Genomic DNA, 15,897 nt, shown 5'->3' on the forward strand with positions numbered 1-15,897 from the left:
CCCAACAGGCATTTGAGGGAGCCAAAGCACTGTTGGCTAGTGCTCCTGTTCTCGTTGCGCCAGATTTTTCTCAGCCTTTTTGTTTAGCTGTCGACGCCAGTGATACTGGAGCTGGAGCTGTTCTCCTACAGAGAAGTCAGGATGGAGTAGAACATCCAGTCTGTTATTTTTCAAAAAAATTAAATGTCCATCAGCGGGTTTACTCTGTTGTGGAAAAGGAGACACTTGCTCTTGTTTTGGCCATCCAACATTTTGAAATCTATCTGGGATCGTCTGCAAGTCCAATCGTGGTTTATACTGACCATAATCCTCTGGTGTTTTTACACCGAATGAAGGATCGTAATCAGTGGTTAATGCGGTGGAGTCTCTTCTTACAACCATTTTCCCTGTACATTAAACACATCCGGGGCAGTGAAAATGTCATCGCTGATGCCCTATCTCGCGCATGAGGATATATCTTTTGGTGTTTCTCCTTTTTCCCTTTCTCTCTTCTCTTTCTATCCTGTTTCCTAGGGCCCAGGAAGCAGGAATTAGGAACCAAGTGGAGTGGGATACATCGTGGAGAATGCTGCTGTTTTTTTGGGGGTTTTTTGCATTCCTTAGAGGAATACATTTTGTGGGGGAGGTGTTACGCCTGCCTGTTTACCCCTACTGGCTCTGCTACACAGTGCAGACGTTAGTTGGGCAACAGGTGTATTCCATCCCTAATTAACTCACCATAGGTATAAAGACCTGTGACTTGGAGTGAGAGGTCTGTTTTTTCTCTCACTTATTTCTTTTGTGTCTTTTGTTTTTCCATATTTATTTCTAGTGCCAGGTATTGTTTATTTAGTAACCACACGTGTGTGTTTTTCCCCTAGACGTCGGTTTTTTTTTATTGTTTAATACTGGTTTTGCTTGATTTGTTAATAAATTGTTTTTTGTTAAAGCATTCGGTTGTTTGCCTCTTTTATGTTGCGGTATATGAGCCAGCCGTAACAGAGTTTAGCGCTCTGTGATGTTCATCTCGCTGTATCCTGAGTCCGAATGAAATATCAGGTCATGCGAAAACTATCATGTCTCTTTGAGTTTAATCTATATTTATTCACACCAGCTCTTGAAAACAAAGTGATGTCATGCCGCACGCGTCGCTGTTTCTGTGTGGAGTCAAAAGGGTCTAACTCTGTGCCAACGCATAACAAAATATGTGTTAAAAATTAATGAGTATATATATATCTATCCGAGTCCTGATCGGGAGGTGACGTCCGATTCCGGTCGAGTCTGAAACCACGCGATCAGCCCGATTTCCGATCACGTGATCGGATCTGGACATCCCTATTCTAAACCGATTTCAAAACTTCAATAGGTTGGTATATTAACATTACATCAGGTAAAAAGAAATAGAGTTTTTCATTGTAAATTTAAGTTAAATCCATAAACCCTAAAATGTTGCTACCGCTGTTTTTTTTACCGTAATTTTTACAGGATTTTTTTTTTTTATAGTGTAGTTTAGTAGACAAATGTGTAAAAATGCAATGATGTATAATTTGATTTTGATCACACAAAAACCACTGTTGAAACTATTTTTAGTCCTTTATTTTTAAACCTGGAACTTAATACAAAAGAGACATTTGTTTGCTCTAATTCATTTTCACATTAAATTGATTAAAAATTGTGCTCTGTGCTGAAAAAATAGGACTTTAAGATCCTCATCTCAAGATTTTTGCACCACACTCTTAAAATAAAGGTTCTTTACTGACATTGATGGTTCCAAGAAGAATCTTTAATATCCATGGGACCTTTCCATTGCGCAATTTTTTTTAAAGCATAAAAAGGTTCTTTGGAGTATTAAAATATTCTTCACACTAAGCAAGAAAAAAAAACTGGTTATTTTACTTTATAAAAAAGTTATTTTCAGTGAGCAATACTTTGCTCAAGAGAAATGAATTGTGAACCTGATTTTGAATAGATTTAAAATTGGTTGGTTTTATACTACAGTGTGTGATGAAGATCATTCTAATTACATCTAATGCATGAAGATTTGCATTAATTTGTTTTGTAACAGACCTATTCCTGTCACCTTCATTTTAGTGTACTGACCTCTTAGTTTCATAACTTGGTCATCCATTGTGCAAAGCTGAAAGGTCGTAAGATTTAAAATAGCTTTGAAGAATTTTGGTATTTAGACACACCTTTTGATTTCATTTTGATCACCATTACCTGTCAGCCACTATCTCATTCATTCTATGCTAATGAAACATTAACTTATTTAAATTATGTCTTTTTTCACTCTATTTTTTCATTCTTTATGCACGGTTTGGCCTTTTTTTCCCCCAAAGATGTGACATGCCTCATTTCCAATGCAAATATATAAAAGAGCATGTCAATTAAAAATATAACTTTAATATTTAAAGGCATTGCACAAAGGTGTTTAACATTGTACAAAATTGTAGCATTTAAAAATGTTAAAGGAATATATATAAAATGCATTCACCCTCAGGCCATCCAGGATATTTATTCATTGGGGCAGATTTGAAGAAACGTAGCATTGTATCACTTGCTCACCAATGGATCATCTGCGGTGAATGGGTGCCATCAGAATGACAGTCCAAACAGATGATAAAAACAACAATAATCCACAGCACTCCAGTTCATCAGTTCATGTCTTGTAATGCTAAATTTCTCCAAATTTGTTCACATGAAGAAACATCTTGAATGGCCTGAGGGTGAGTGTTTTCATTTTGAGGTGAACTATTCCTTTAAAGCTTATTCTGCAAGAAGTAATTGCCATTGACAAAAGGCAGTGCATTTTTCAATGTACTATGAGATATGCATATTAAAATTTAATAAAAAATTATAAATATTTGGAATATAGTACATGATGAATTGCTAACCTCTTGGAAAAAAAAGCATCATGAACATTTTACAATAAATATAGGCTATGGATATTCTATCTTCCACAGAAGAAAGCTAAAGAAACAAAATGAGGGTGAGTAAATGATAGTATATTGCATTATACTTTATATGTTCAGTATAATTAATAGAAAACACAACAATATTCTACTTTGTTCCAATGCATACATTTAAATGTCGTTCCTAGCATTAGAATGTGTTGCAGGCATCCACACTTAAGCAACATGACTTCAGCACCTCCTCACCCACCTCCCATCCTCTCTTTCTCTTTCTCAGTGAGTTCAGCCCTGCCTTTAAGGGGAGGGTAAGATAAGAGTCCACATACAGACCCCTGAAATCCTCCTCCGAGCCACAGTCCCATAATCAACACAGCACAGACGGCTTGCGCGGGGCCGAGCACGCGCTGGACACTGATAAGAAAACTGCAAGACCAAGAGTTATATTTAGGCTAACTTACGTTAATGCCGCTTTTATTGCAGACAATGCGAAAAGGAAGGGACCCTCGCGTGCTACACATGGGCCATCTTCAATTGGAAAGACTAACAGTATTTCTAGGTTATCAACGGTGATGTGGAGTTAATAATTAGTGAGAAGTTTATAACCTACCAAAACAAAGGGACCGAACGCGCATCACTTTCCTAAAAAAAAAAAACCATAAAGTCCTGTCTGACTTTTATGACCTTTTATGTAATCTTCATATTACTTTCTTAAAATTTTCATGCCTGAACAGGTATTTTAGATTACCGTTCTCTAAGATAATAGCCTATTAAGGGTCGCCTTTATTGGACTGAAGCATGCAAATGAATGATTAAATAAACGTCATTTGAGGAATCCGGGATTTTAGTGCTTCGCCTGGAAACAAACCTCTTCGCTTTAATCCGCAAACTGCCTTTCAAAGGACTTCAAATGGGCCACTTGCTCCTCAGAAGAGAGACTCATTCTGCCGTCGAGGGCAATTTGAATGTTTGCGCACTGAGAGGAATGTCGAGCCTGCAGAGCCGCTGAGGGACTTAGACTGCTGCTTAATTAACCCGATATTTGCTCGCGAGTCGGAGCCCAGCTCGGAGCGTCTCTCGCGCGTCTCTAAATGCGCGCTGTCCCGCGGAGCCCCGCAGCGGCACGGCAGCAAGATGAGATCGCGGATCCCGCTTCTTCTCGCGGTACTTGCGGCGGCGTGTCTGCGGTTTGGCAGGTCGGAGGTAAGAGTCTTGGAGAGTTAATTGGTTCCTGTTGTGTTTTTATAGTCTAATTCTTTTCCATTTGGAATTAATGTAATTTTTATTGCTTAATTTAATAGAGTGGATATTATGGGCTACCTACAATATAATTAATCTGTCATTTATTTAGCCTACTCACCCACATGTTTTTCCAAACAATTTTTTTTTATTATTCTCCAAAAACGTTGATATGACCTAGGGCTTAATCTGTCAAGCCCCCAAAACTGGTCAATACTGGTCTATACTTCTGAAGCCATATTATATATATATATATATATATATATATATATATATATATATATATATATATATATATTTTTTTTTTTTTTTTTTTTTTACTTAAACAAGCCAAAATATTCACCTATATGGTAGCTACATCACATTTTTAGATTTCACGTTTTTTGGCGAGTTATGTTCTATGACAACACGTCATAATCAATGACATTTTGCATACTGGTCTCAAACTGGTCTTCATGCCCTCCATTTTTATTCTTGATATCACATTTTCAAACTGTTTCGAAACAGCGACCAATGGGAAAAGAGGTTATCAGTGACGACAAACCTGACTTGACATGTCAGATTTATTCTAAATCTCAACAAAAACCAAATTAGGTTTCAGAGCTCAAAGGGCAATATTTTTAGGAAATAACTTCAATTTAAAACTGAATGTCTTCAGAATACTGCACAAGAGTCTTGCAGAATATTTTATGAAGTTTTTTGTAGTTTGACAGATGTTCTATATGGAAAATAAGTGCATACACATTGTTTAAGACATTTCCTTTTGTGCTCCATGGAAGAAACAACAGCACTCTACAAGTGTGGAATGACAGTTTTTCTTTTCTGTTCTCATTTTCGGTTAAACAGCTCCTCTGTCAGTAGTTTGTGAGCATATATGCATGACACGTGTATTTGTGTGCGGGAGGGATTTTTCTTCCCAGTGCTTCAATGCTTCTTTGAATCTTGTTAATGCCACATGAACTAATGCTGTAATCTTGCAGTATAACCACTGGCATCCCACAACATCATAAATCACTCGGGAATCATATGAAGGGCGATTCCTATAAATGAATCGGTGAACTGATGCCTGAGGGCTCCAGGAACTGATTGGTGCATCAGAGTTGTTGACATTTAGCACACAAAATCTGCAGGTTCTAATGCATTGGCCCTTCATTTGACCACCACAGTTGTGTTGCATGAGGCACTTAATCAAAATATGACATTTCCATGCCCCCCCCCCCACCCCCCCAAAGTCATCTAGAAGTCACAGAGGGAGACAAATCATTAGAGATTTAACTGGTATCTGACTGAAGACATTTCCAAAACATGCACCTTCACCAGTGCATGGAAGGATGTGTTTAATATAATGTTTAAAAAATGTAATTCCTTGTTCGAAGGGAAATGCAAGATCAGAACTCCTTTAAAAGCTGTGATTATGATCCCTCTCAGCATTAAGGTGTGCTTTTTGGAAGTCCCCCGAACATAATTTTCATCTCTTTATGATGTGTGATTTTGGATGGAAACATCCCGCTAGGTAAAAAACAGACAAGTAATTCACATGATTATATGTTTTCATTTAAAGATAAAAATTAAAACCATGCAAGCATGCAATATTTTTTCTTGCAGCTACACAAACTGATGTTTGTGCATATTTGCATGTGTTAGAAGATGATATGGGCATGTGTGTGAGAGAACATTGTCAGCAGATGTGTAATTATGTATCATTACTCCCCAACATGGGCTGTGCATTCCACCACTCCTCCACAATCCCAGAATGCTCTGGGCCTGTCCTTCACTCTCTGATGATATTAGGAGCAGGGTTCAGGGGTTGTGTGGTGATCAGCCGAGAAATACACGCCCTTCCATTGGTTTGTTTGTATGAGGCAACCTGCAAGTGTCAGATCAAATGAAAAACTCATTTTCTACTTAAAGGGATAGTTCACCCAAAAATGAAAATTATGTCATTAATAACTCACCCTCATGTCGTTCCAAACCAGTAAGACCTCCATTTATCTTCAGAACACAGTTTAAGATATTTTGATTTAGTCCGAGAGCTCTCAGTCCCTCCATTGAAGCTGTGTGTACTGTATACTGTCCTTGTCCAGAAAGGTAAGAAAAACATCATCAAAGTAGTCCATGTGACATCAGAGGGTCGGTTAGAATTTTTGGGAGCATTGAAAATACATTTTGGTCCAAAAAATAGCAAAAACTACAACTTTATTCAGCATTGTCTTCTCTTCCGTGTCTGTTGTAAGACTGTTCAAAACAAAGCAGTTTGTGATATCCGGTTCGCGAACGAATCATTCGATGTAACCGGATCTTTTTGAACCAGTTCAAACCACCAAATCAAACTGAATCGTTTTAAACGGTTCGCGTCTCCAATACGCATTAATCTACAAATGACTTAAGCTGTTAACTTGTTTAATGTGGCTGACACTCCCTCTGAGTTCAAACAAACCAATATCCCGGAGTAATTCATTTACTCAAACAGTACACTGACTGAACTGCTGTGAAGAGAGAGATGAACACCGAGCCGAGCCAGATAATGACTCGTTCACGAGTCAAGAACCGGTTGCATCGGTTTTCGGATCACCAGTAGTTCTTTCTGACAGTTCAATTCAATAAACCGGTTGAAGAAAACGGTTCACTGGTTCTTTTGCGCTCGACGTAATGGCGTCATTGGCGATGATTGCAAGCCTTCGGTTTACCAGGGCTCATAAAATTAGCACAGAATCAGTTCAGAATCAATCACCAAAAGAATCAGTTTGGTTCAGACGCTCTGTGTGTCGGTTTGCTTTCACGCTGAATCAAGCATGCGCAGTATCATCAGCTCCTCGGTTCTCGAATCGGACGCGTCTGACAGAAACGGTTCTTGACTTGTGAATGAGTCATTATCTGGCTCGGCTCTGTGTTCATCTTCAGTTTTCTCTTCACAGCAGTTCAGTCAGTGTACTGTTTGAGGGACATGAATTACTCTGGGATATTGGTTTGTTTGAACTCAGAGGGAGTGTCAGCCACATTAAAAAAGTTAACAGCTTAAGTCATTTGTGGATTAATGCGTATTGGAGACGCGAACCGTTTAAAACGATTCAGTTCGATTTGGTGAACTGGTTCAAAACCGGTTACATCGAATGATTCGTTCGCGAACCGGATATCACAAACTGCTTTGTTTTGAACTGTCTTACAACAGACACGGAAGAGAAGACAATGCTGAATAAAGTCGTAGTTTTTGCTATTTTTGGACCAAAATGTATTTTCGATGCTTCAAAAAATTCTAACTGACCCTCTGATGTCACATGGACTACTTTGATGATGTTTTTCTTACCTTTCTGGACATGGACAGTAGACCGTACACACAGCTTCAATGGAGGGACTTAGAGCTCTCGGACTAAATCTAAAATATCTTAAACTGTGTTCTGAAGATTATTTCTGAAGGTATTACAGGTTTGGAACAACATGAGGGTAATTTACTAATGACATAATTTTGCAAATTGGGCGAACTAACCCTTTAATGGTTTATCATGCCTATTTCTTGAGAAAATGACCCTTTAATCGTAAATGTATTTCTTTCCTAAAGAGATATCAATAATATCTTAACCTGTGCTTAAGATTGGCTAAACAACCAAGCTAAAGTCTGACTAAAGTCAAACAAACCAAAAAAGCAGAAATCCATGAAGCTCCATTAAGTCTCATGAGCTTTGAAACAGCAACCTCTATTCTATTCTATTCTATTCTATTCTATTCTATTCTATTCTATTCTATTCTATTCTATTCTATTCTATTCTATTCTATTCTATGTGTGTGGTCTTTGTGTATGCCATCTGGTGTCTGTATGTGTATTGTGTTTTTTTGTATAAGTGTGATGCTATATATTTACATTGGGTAGCCATAAAGCAATTTAGTGTGTGTATGTGGTGTATTATAAATGTTTATGAATCATATACATGTGAATTAGAGTGTGTTTGTATGTTCAAGCATACACTACCATTTAAAAGTTTGAAAACAATTAATCAAAGTTCAAAATAAAGACATAGTTACAAAAATGTTGTTTCAAGTGAATGCTGAGCAAGAAGTTTCTTCTCTACAAGCAATATTCCACAGTAATATTAAGCAGTTTTCAACAATTATAATAGTAAGACATTTTTCTTGAGAAGCAAATCAGCACATTCAAATAATTTCTAAAGGATCATGTGACACTGAAGACTGGAGTAATGATGTTGAAAATTCAGCTTTGCATCACAGGATTAAATTACATTTTTTTAACATATTAAATAGAAAACATTTATTTTAAATGTTAATATTATTTTACAGTATTATTGTTGTTTCTATAATTTTGATCTAATAAATGCAGCCTAATATAGACTCCTCTTTAAAATAAAAAATAAAAAAAAATAAATAAACACACATTATACAAATTCTTATAAACATCCTGGTGCACTTAAGATTTGAATAGAAACCTATATGGTATTGGCAGTTCTTCCATGCATGCACAACCGGATGAAAGAGAGCTTGAGAATGTGTCAGAGAAAAATTAGACGGAAAACCGATGATTCATGAGATTTATGCATTTGGACAAAACAAGACTGCTGTGCACCTGGAAGCTCCCAAGAGTGCAGCATAAACCGGTGATTCACCATGAATTATTGTTTCTGTTCGATTATAAGTGCATACCGCAAGAGGTGTGGCAAATTTAGGATGTTTCTTAACTTTTGGCACACTTGAAGTCCTGCATTTGTTCGGCCCTTCTGAATCCATCTGAATCACCAGCCAATAATTTGACTGATTTCCCTTATCACGCCGATTACCAAAATACTCCATCCTTCCGGCAGCCTCCCTCATCCATCTCCCTCTTTCTCCTCCTCAAACTCACCTTTTCTCCATCTCTCCATCCCCCACTTCCTCTCTGCCCTCTTTCCTGTGTCCTGTATAAATGCTGCCAGATGAGACGGAGGAGACGAGGGCCAGTGGCCCCTGTCTGGACATGCTGTATGAACAGGGCTATTGTGTCCTCAAGACCTGCACTGACACCCTGAGACAAACCAGCATCCATAGAGCTCTGTCTCACTGTCACACACCCAAACACACAACAACACATTCACGTTATTTTATGAATGTACTTTGGAATTCTTGAGTCAGTCTAATATGATGATTTGCTGCTCAAGTAACATTTCTTATTACAATCAATGTTGAAATCAGTTGTGCTGCTTCATATTTTTGTAGAAACCGTGAGACTTTTTTGTTAAACAGAACATGCATTTCATTGCACTGAATATTTGTAATAAATTGTGTTTCCTCTCTGTAGGCTGATCCTCTCCCGGCCGCTGTGGTTGAGTTGGTGAAAGGTGGATCTGTGTCTTCTATCCAGGACCTGCAGTTTTTGCTGTTCTCTGAATCTATAGGTAAATCAGCTCTCTTTAGTTTTAAAATACTTCTGACATTCCTGGAGGCAAATATTACTCTTTAATAAATATGTTAATTATGACTCTGGGCTACAGCAGTCCAGTACCATATTTAATAGAGATTGCCTCTTTTAATACTTTTTACGAAGCAACTTTTTGACCTTGATCTGTGTGTGCTGTCCTCATTTAAATTTAAGGCATGTACAGTAGCAGAAACTCTTATCTAGAATAAGTGCTTTAGCTTTTGTAAAAGCCCTTGCAAATCCTAGTAAGTCTATTAAAGAACCCTTAAACAATGCCTGCTTAGAAACCAGAAACAAGTTGCTATTTCCTACAAGGGTCTTTTTCAAAGTTGCTGTCGTTGTTTTTTTCCTCCAGAGGTTGAGCCGGACAGTCACCATGACAATGACACCAGCAACCGTCTGCCACGCAGTCTTCTGGGTTAGTCTGACTTTCTCTTTTATCTTGCCATTATTTGTTAAATATGCATTTTCAGTGTTAAAATACCTTTCTGTCTGCGCCAGAACTATAAATAAGCCAGGTGTAGACTCATTCTCCACAAAAGTGTATACACTGTGTCTCTGAGTTTATCAAAAAGGCTTACTTGATGGAATAATGGCACAGAAATGACACATGTAACCTTCAGCTTTCAAATAATGCTGATTACAGCAACCATCCAAAGTCAGCAAATCTGTATATCTCTCCTTCTCCGACCCAAGAATCATCATGGAAAAGAGAATGGGAAGAACTCAAACAAGCGCAGTTCGTTATTGTTGATGCATGCTGAACAAGCACTTTCTGGAATAAGTCTTTTTCAGGACATCTGTTTTGAAAGACCGAGAGAGAAGCACGGAGAGAGACAAGAAGGCATAATCTAGGAGAGAGAAAAGGAGGGATGCTATTCAGAGAAAGCAATTAAATTGAATTAAGAGAAATGAAGAAGCTGATCCCAGATATTCTTTATTGTCATTTTATATATATATATATTTTTTCTCTAGAGACTTTATTTTTGTTGTATTTATGTACTGGTTGATTGAGATTTGATATTATTTTAATAACTTAGTCACTTAAAAGCATTAAAAAGCACCTGTACAAATTGAGTTAGTCGACTGTTTTTCTTGTAGCTCATCTGCCTCTGTGTATATTTCTGCATCTTTGTCTGCAGATGCTCAGCCGGCTCAGCAAGCCATCTGTAAGGTCAGGACCGAGGTCATCGAGGTCACACGGTCCATGTTGGATCGTAGCAATGCAAATTTCCTGTTGTGGCCTCCGTGTGTGGAGGTGCAGAGGTGCTCGGGCTGCTGTAACACCAAGACCCTGCAGTGTGTGCCTGTTCTCACACACACACGATACCTACAGGTACACACACACACCTGCTTTTCAAGTGTGTACTTACAGTATATTCAAACAAGCCCTTTTTCACCTTTCTCTTCATCCTCAGGTGATGAAGATACAGTATGTGAACAAGCAGCCACTTTACAATAAGGCTGTCGTCTCCGTTCTCGACCATGTGGAGTGTCGCTGTCAGCCGCCTCCTCGGCCCGCTCAGCGCCGGAAATCGTCCGGCCACAAACAAGAAGGGCGGGAACGCTCTGGGAAACCTCGAACCAAAGATGAGCTCCATCGCAGGGACGAACTCAAACACAACCAGAGGATAAGCCTGGAGGACCTGCTCAGCCACAGCCGGCTGCCCAAAGAGAGGTTCTCTGAGCCAGGATTCGGCCGGGACGGCTGGGCTCTGAACGAGACGCAGTACGGAGGGGGGAAAGGTCATCACCGTCACCCTGGGGATGGAAGGAGACACGGCAAACTGAATGACACAGCAACGACGGCTTCACTGCCGAATCATACCGAGCAGGAAGAAACGGACTTGTCATTACGCAACATTACGCAAAGTGAATCACAGAGCAAAACTAACCAAAGTATAACCAATCAAACATCAGATTTTACAATGACTACACTGGAAGCGACCAATCAGACTTTTGCGCACCAGTCAAATCTAACGCAAGAAAACGAACAATTGCAAACTACCAATCAGACAGACCAATTCACCTTTAATGCCACAGGAGCAGCCAATCAGAATCATGGAGATGTGCTTCTGTCTGTAGAGGAGGGCGGTCAGAAGGTGAGAGGTGAGACTATGGATGTAGAGGTGAAGGAGGAGCAGCGAGAGCAGAGACAAATGGACGAAAAGGCAAAGGAGGAGGAAATGGAAGAACTGCTGCTAATGCACAGAATCCTGGATGAAGAAAACCACAAACATCACCTCAAAGTACAACAGACGAGTATACAGCCGGACGAGAAATTACAGCAGCTCCATCACAAACAACACACTTATACAACCACACAACGGACGGGTAAAATAACAAAACACTTAAACGAGATTTTTCTATTCATTCACTTATCATCAGTGTCTGGTAGAATTTATTATCAGCTGGACAATACAATGCTGTTAAAATAAAAGTCTACATACGTTTTTGAGAAAAAGACAATGAAAAAATGCTGGTGAGATAAGTTTGATTGGCAGTTTATTATGATCTTGAGCAGAATTTCATCTTAAATGTCAGCGGCTTAAATGAATGTCTAAGCACTGTGTCACAGTGGGCTTTGCTTAAAACTTGCTTTAGTTCACTCAAAAATGAAATATCTTTCATCATTTACTCACCTTCAAGTTGTTTCAAACCCGTATGAGTTTCAAAAGTATGGGTTTAAAAGAAGATATTTTGAAGAATAATGGTTACCAGACAGGTGCCGGAAACCATTGACTTCCACAGTATGGAAAAATGGACGTTTGCTGTCATATATTCTTCAAAATATCTTCTGTTGTTTTTAACAGAAGAAAAAAACTCATACAGGTTTGAGGGTGAGTAAATAATGATAGAAGTTTTGTTTTTGGTGAATCATGCATTAAGGAAAACAAAAATGCCTCAAATTGACTTTATATTGTCATTTACAGGATCATTTGCAGGATCAGAATAGCTTGATTAAAAGTTGATTTTGTTGTTGTTGTTACAAACAGGGACTACATCTCCTGTGCAACATCTCCCTCCACACAAACCCCCCAGACCACATCCTCACCCCCCGAAAAGGAGGAGAAAACAGCGCAATCGCATCAGCAAATCTGCCATGAGAGCCCTGCTCATGTAAATCAAACATACACAGGTAAGCTGCTCAGTTATTAAAATGAAATGCCACATTTAAAGGAACATTTCAGCCCAAAATGTAAATTTGCTGAAAATGTACTCATCCTCAGGCCATCCAAGATGTAGATGCGTTTTTAAGGTTTTAGTTCTTTGTTTAATTTAGCATTTACACCCCTTGCTCATCAATGAATCAAACATCTGATAAAAATCTCACAATAATCCACACGACTTCAGTCCATCAAATAAGGTTTTGTGAACCAGAAATCTGTGTTTTTTTAAATAAACAAACTGACCATAAGACATTTTAATTTCAAACCATTGCATCCAGCTAAAATACAAGTCCTATATTAATAACATTGCTTTCTCAGGTAAGAAGTAATCTCGTTTGAATTGAGAGAGAAATATGCACAGATCAACCATTGTTTCCAAGTGAACACAGTTCTTATGAAATATGTGGATTTTGATGTGAGAGAGCAACAGAGGATGCACTTCATCTTTGGAAGAAACAGGAGTTTAATGTTCAAATGCATTGACAATGTATTTGTTTCTTTCAAACACACAGCTTTTCTCCTCAAAAGATATTAACTGTTGGACTGGAATCGTGTGGATTACTTGTGGATTATTGTGACGTTTTGTCAGCTGTTTGGACTGTAATTCTGACGGCACCCATTCACTGCAGAGGATCCAATGATAAGCAAGTGATACAAATTTGTTCTAACGAAGAAACAAACTCACCTACATCTTGAATGGCAAATAGATTTTAAAGGTGCCATCGAATGCAAAAATCACTTTTATAAGGTGATTGAACACAGTTGTGTGGCCGCAGTGTGTGAAAACAACCAGCCGATAATGGTAAAAATCCACTCACTCATTGCTTCATAAATCCAAAAAATCATAAACAGTCTCTCCACACATGCAGTTCCAGACTATGACATGGTGAAAGTCCCACCCATTTGTGACGTTCTCTGCCCTATTACCATGTAAACAGCCCTGAGTGAGAAGCTGCGGTCCACCATTACTGTTCTCTTGTTGTAGCTGCTGGAGGTACAGTACAATGACAGCACCAAAGAGCCATTAGAAGTGTGGCATGTTGGGATGCACCAATGAACACTGACTGCTCCAAAGACTGCTGAGGACACGATGGTTAAATTAAATTTTGAAGGAAATCCCCCGGAAAAAAACTCCCAGAAAAGTCCTATACTTTGTGCTAACATTTTACACCAGACTGCCTCCCAAGCGTGGGTCAGTTCAGCGCTGGAGTTGTGCAAAGACTGCTTCTGAAAGAGGTATTGATACCAACGCTTCGTGCTTAAACTCCAAACAAAGATAGCATCACGCATCATATTTTGTTTTCCAAAAGAGCTTCTTGGCTGTTATCACTAATGCTGCCTTCACGTGCTACCAGAATGATTGTGAAAAGGAATGTGGTAGTTAAAAATAGCGTTTGGAAGCAATGTGGGATTTCAGTAACATAGTCACGATAACACCATAACGTTTTGGCTCATACCCTAAAAGTGGCAATTTCAAGAAGCTATACAAAATGATCTGTGGGGCATTTCGAGATAAAACTTTGCATACACATTCTGGGGGCATCAGAGAACAATTTAAAATATTGTATCAATGCATTCTATGGCACCTTTAAGCAAATTTTCATTTTGTGGTGAACTATTCTTTCAATATGCAATAAAAATAATCATAATGGTAATGATATTACACAGAATGTGCTGATATCTTTCTTTCACTCTCTCACAGTTAAATAATCACACGGATGCAATCTCTCCCATAAGAGTTCTTATTTATGTAACCAGTGTGTCCTGGGACATTAAGAGATATGGCACTAAACAGTTTTCAAAAAAACTCCTGCAGCCAGGCCATTCTCACCTCTCACAAACTTCCTAATCTCTTTCTCTGCTCAAAGCCATGAGGATAAAGACAAGTCTGACACACAAGATGTTTGCATGGAGGATGGTCTGAGGTTCCCTTGCACCTGCTGAAGAGTCCCTCTGCTCCTGTTGGCTCTTTAAAAAAACATTCAACTTTCTAGACTTGGGAATCATGTAAATCCAGAAGTTCAGAACTTCAGAAGCATGAAACACCTTTTGAACCCTGGACAGAGGAAGCCTATATTAGAGGAAACAAGTAAGAGCATGACGCTGAAACAGTATGCAGTGGTAAATAACCTGTTCAGCACAGAACTGGCAAAATGTGGAAGAGAGTGGCTTGAAAAAAGACCTTGAAAAGATTTCCTATGATCACTCACCATAAGAGACAAAGCGGTAGTTGCTCCTGTGCTGCATCTTACCTATCATTGTAAACCACCCAAAAAAGCGGTTGCCATTTTCAATTATGTTGTGAAAATTAGGCTTGGATTTCATGAAATAATTGACAAAAGATTCTTTGTTGTTTTTCCCCTGATCCAGTATTATCAAAAAGAAATCTTTTGAAAAGCACACTATCTCCAGGGATGCAATCAAAACATTTTGTTGTTGTTGTTGTTTTCTGTCATATTTCAAACTATATGTTTTTACCTAAAACAGACAAGCACAGGGAACGCCTGAACAACTTTGTATTTTAATATATTACCAGTCAAAATCACACAGTACCTTTGCTATTAGTTGTTTTCAGTATCATTTGTTATTATTTAAGCGATTCTTAACACTGGAAATTCACACAGGATAAAGCAAGGGAATGCATTTCTGTCTCAATTAATTCCTCAAACCTCTAAGAGTGTAAAGGTGCTACATTATAACACAAAGCAGTAAGAGTTTATTCATTAATATTATTTATTCTTTTGTAAATCTGTTGTGTTCACAGCAGGGCCGGTGTTTCATCATAGTCTTACAAAGCTCTCACCAGAAGACCAAAATATGGATTATTTGTCGTATGTTTATGTACAGATGGTCCGTTTTGGATCTATACTAAGCATTGCAGATTGTGCAGAATTTGCACTCCTTTTTTATACGTAGAATAAAATTGAAACACTAACCAATAAGGTGTGGTCTCATTTTTATTTATTTATTAGCTTTGTGCAATTTTAATTAGATTTAATGTTCTTAGCTTTTAATCGTTTTTTCATAGTTCACCAAAAAAAAAAAAAAACCATCCAAGATGTAGATTAGTTTTTTTTTCTTCATCAGAACAGATTTGCAGAAATTCAGCAGTACATCACTTGAACACTTATGGTTCCTCTGCAGTGAATGGGTGCCGTCAGAATGAAAGTCCAAACTGCTGATAAAAACATCACAATAA

General features: G+C 38.3%; 1 protein-coding gene across 2 annotated transcripts; it reads left to right on the forward strand.

Annotated features, from left to right (window-relative positions):
• Positions 1–3,215: 3,215 nt before the first annotated feature.
• On the forward strand, positions 3,216–15,640 carry pdgfbb (platelet-derived growth factor beta polypeptide b). Of its 2 annotated transcripts, XM_059552266.1 has the most exons (8): positions 3,216–4,091; positions 9,409–9,505; positions 9,884–9,946; positions 10,671–10,864; positions 10,947–11,657; positions 11,700–11,862; positions 12,525–12,667; positions 14,401–15,640. In XM_059552266.1, the coding sequence occupies exons 1-7, from the start codon at positions 4,023–4,025 to the stop codon at positions 12,650–12,652; spliced, it is 1,425 nt and encodes a 474-aa protein (XP_059408249.1). In that variant the 5' UTR covers positions 3,216–4,022; the 3' UTR covers positions 12,653–12,667; positions 14,401–15,640. The 2 variants fall into 2 exon arrangements, with proteins under 2 accessions (XP_059408249.1, XP_059408239.1); XM_059552256.1 differs by having other exon boundaries at positions 3,218–4,091; positions 10,947–11,862.
• Positions 15,641–15,897: the final 257 nt, after the last annotated feature.

The sequence above is a fragment of the Carassius carassius genome, chromosome 1 (genome assembly GCF_963082965.1).
Source record: "Carassius carassius chromosome 1, fCarCar2.1, whole genome shotgun sequence".
Lineage (NCBI taxonomy): Eukaryota > Metazoa > Chordata > Actinopteri > Cypriniformes > Cyprinidae > Carassius > Carassius carassius.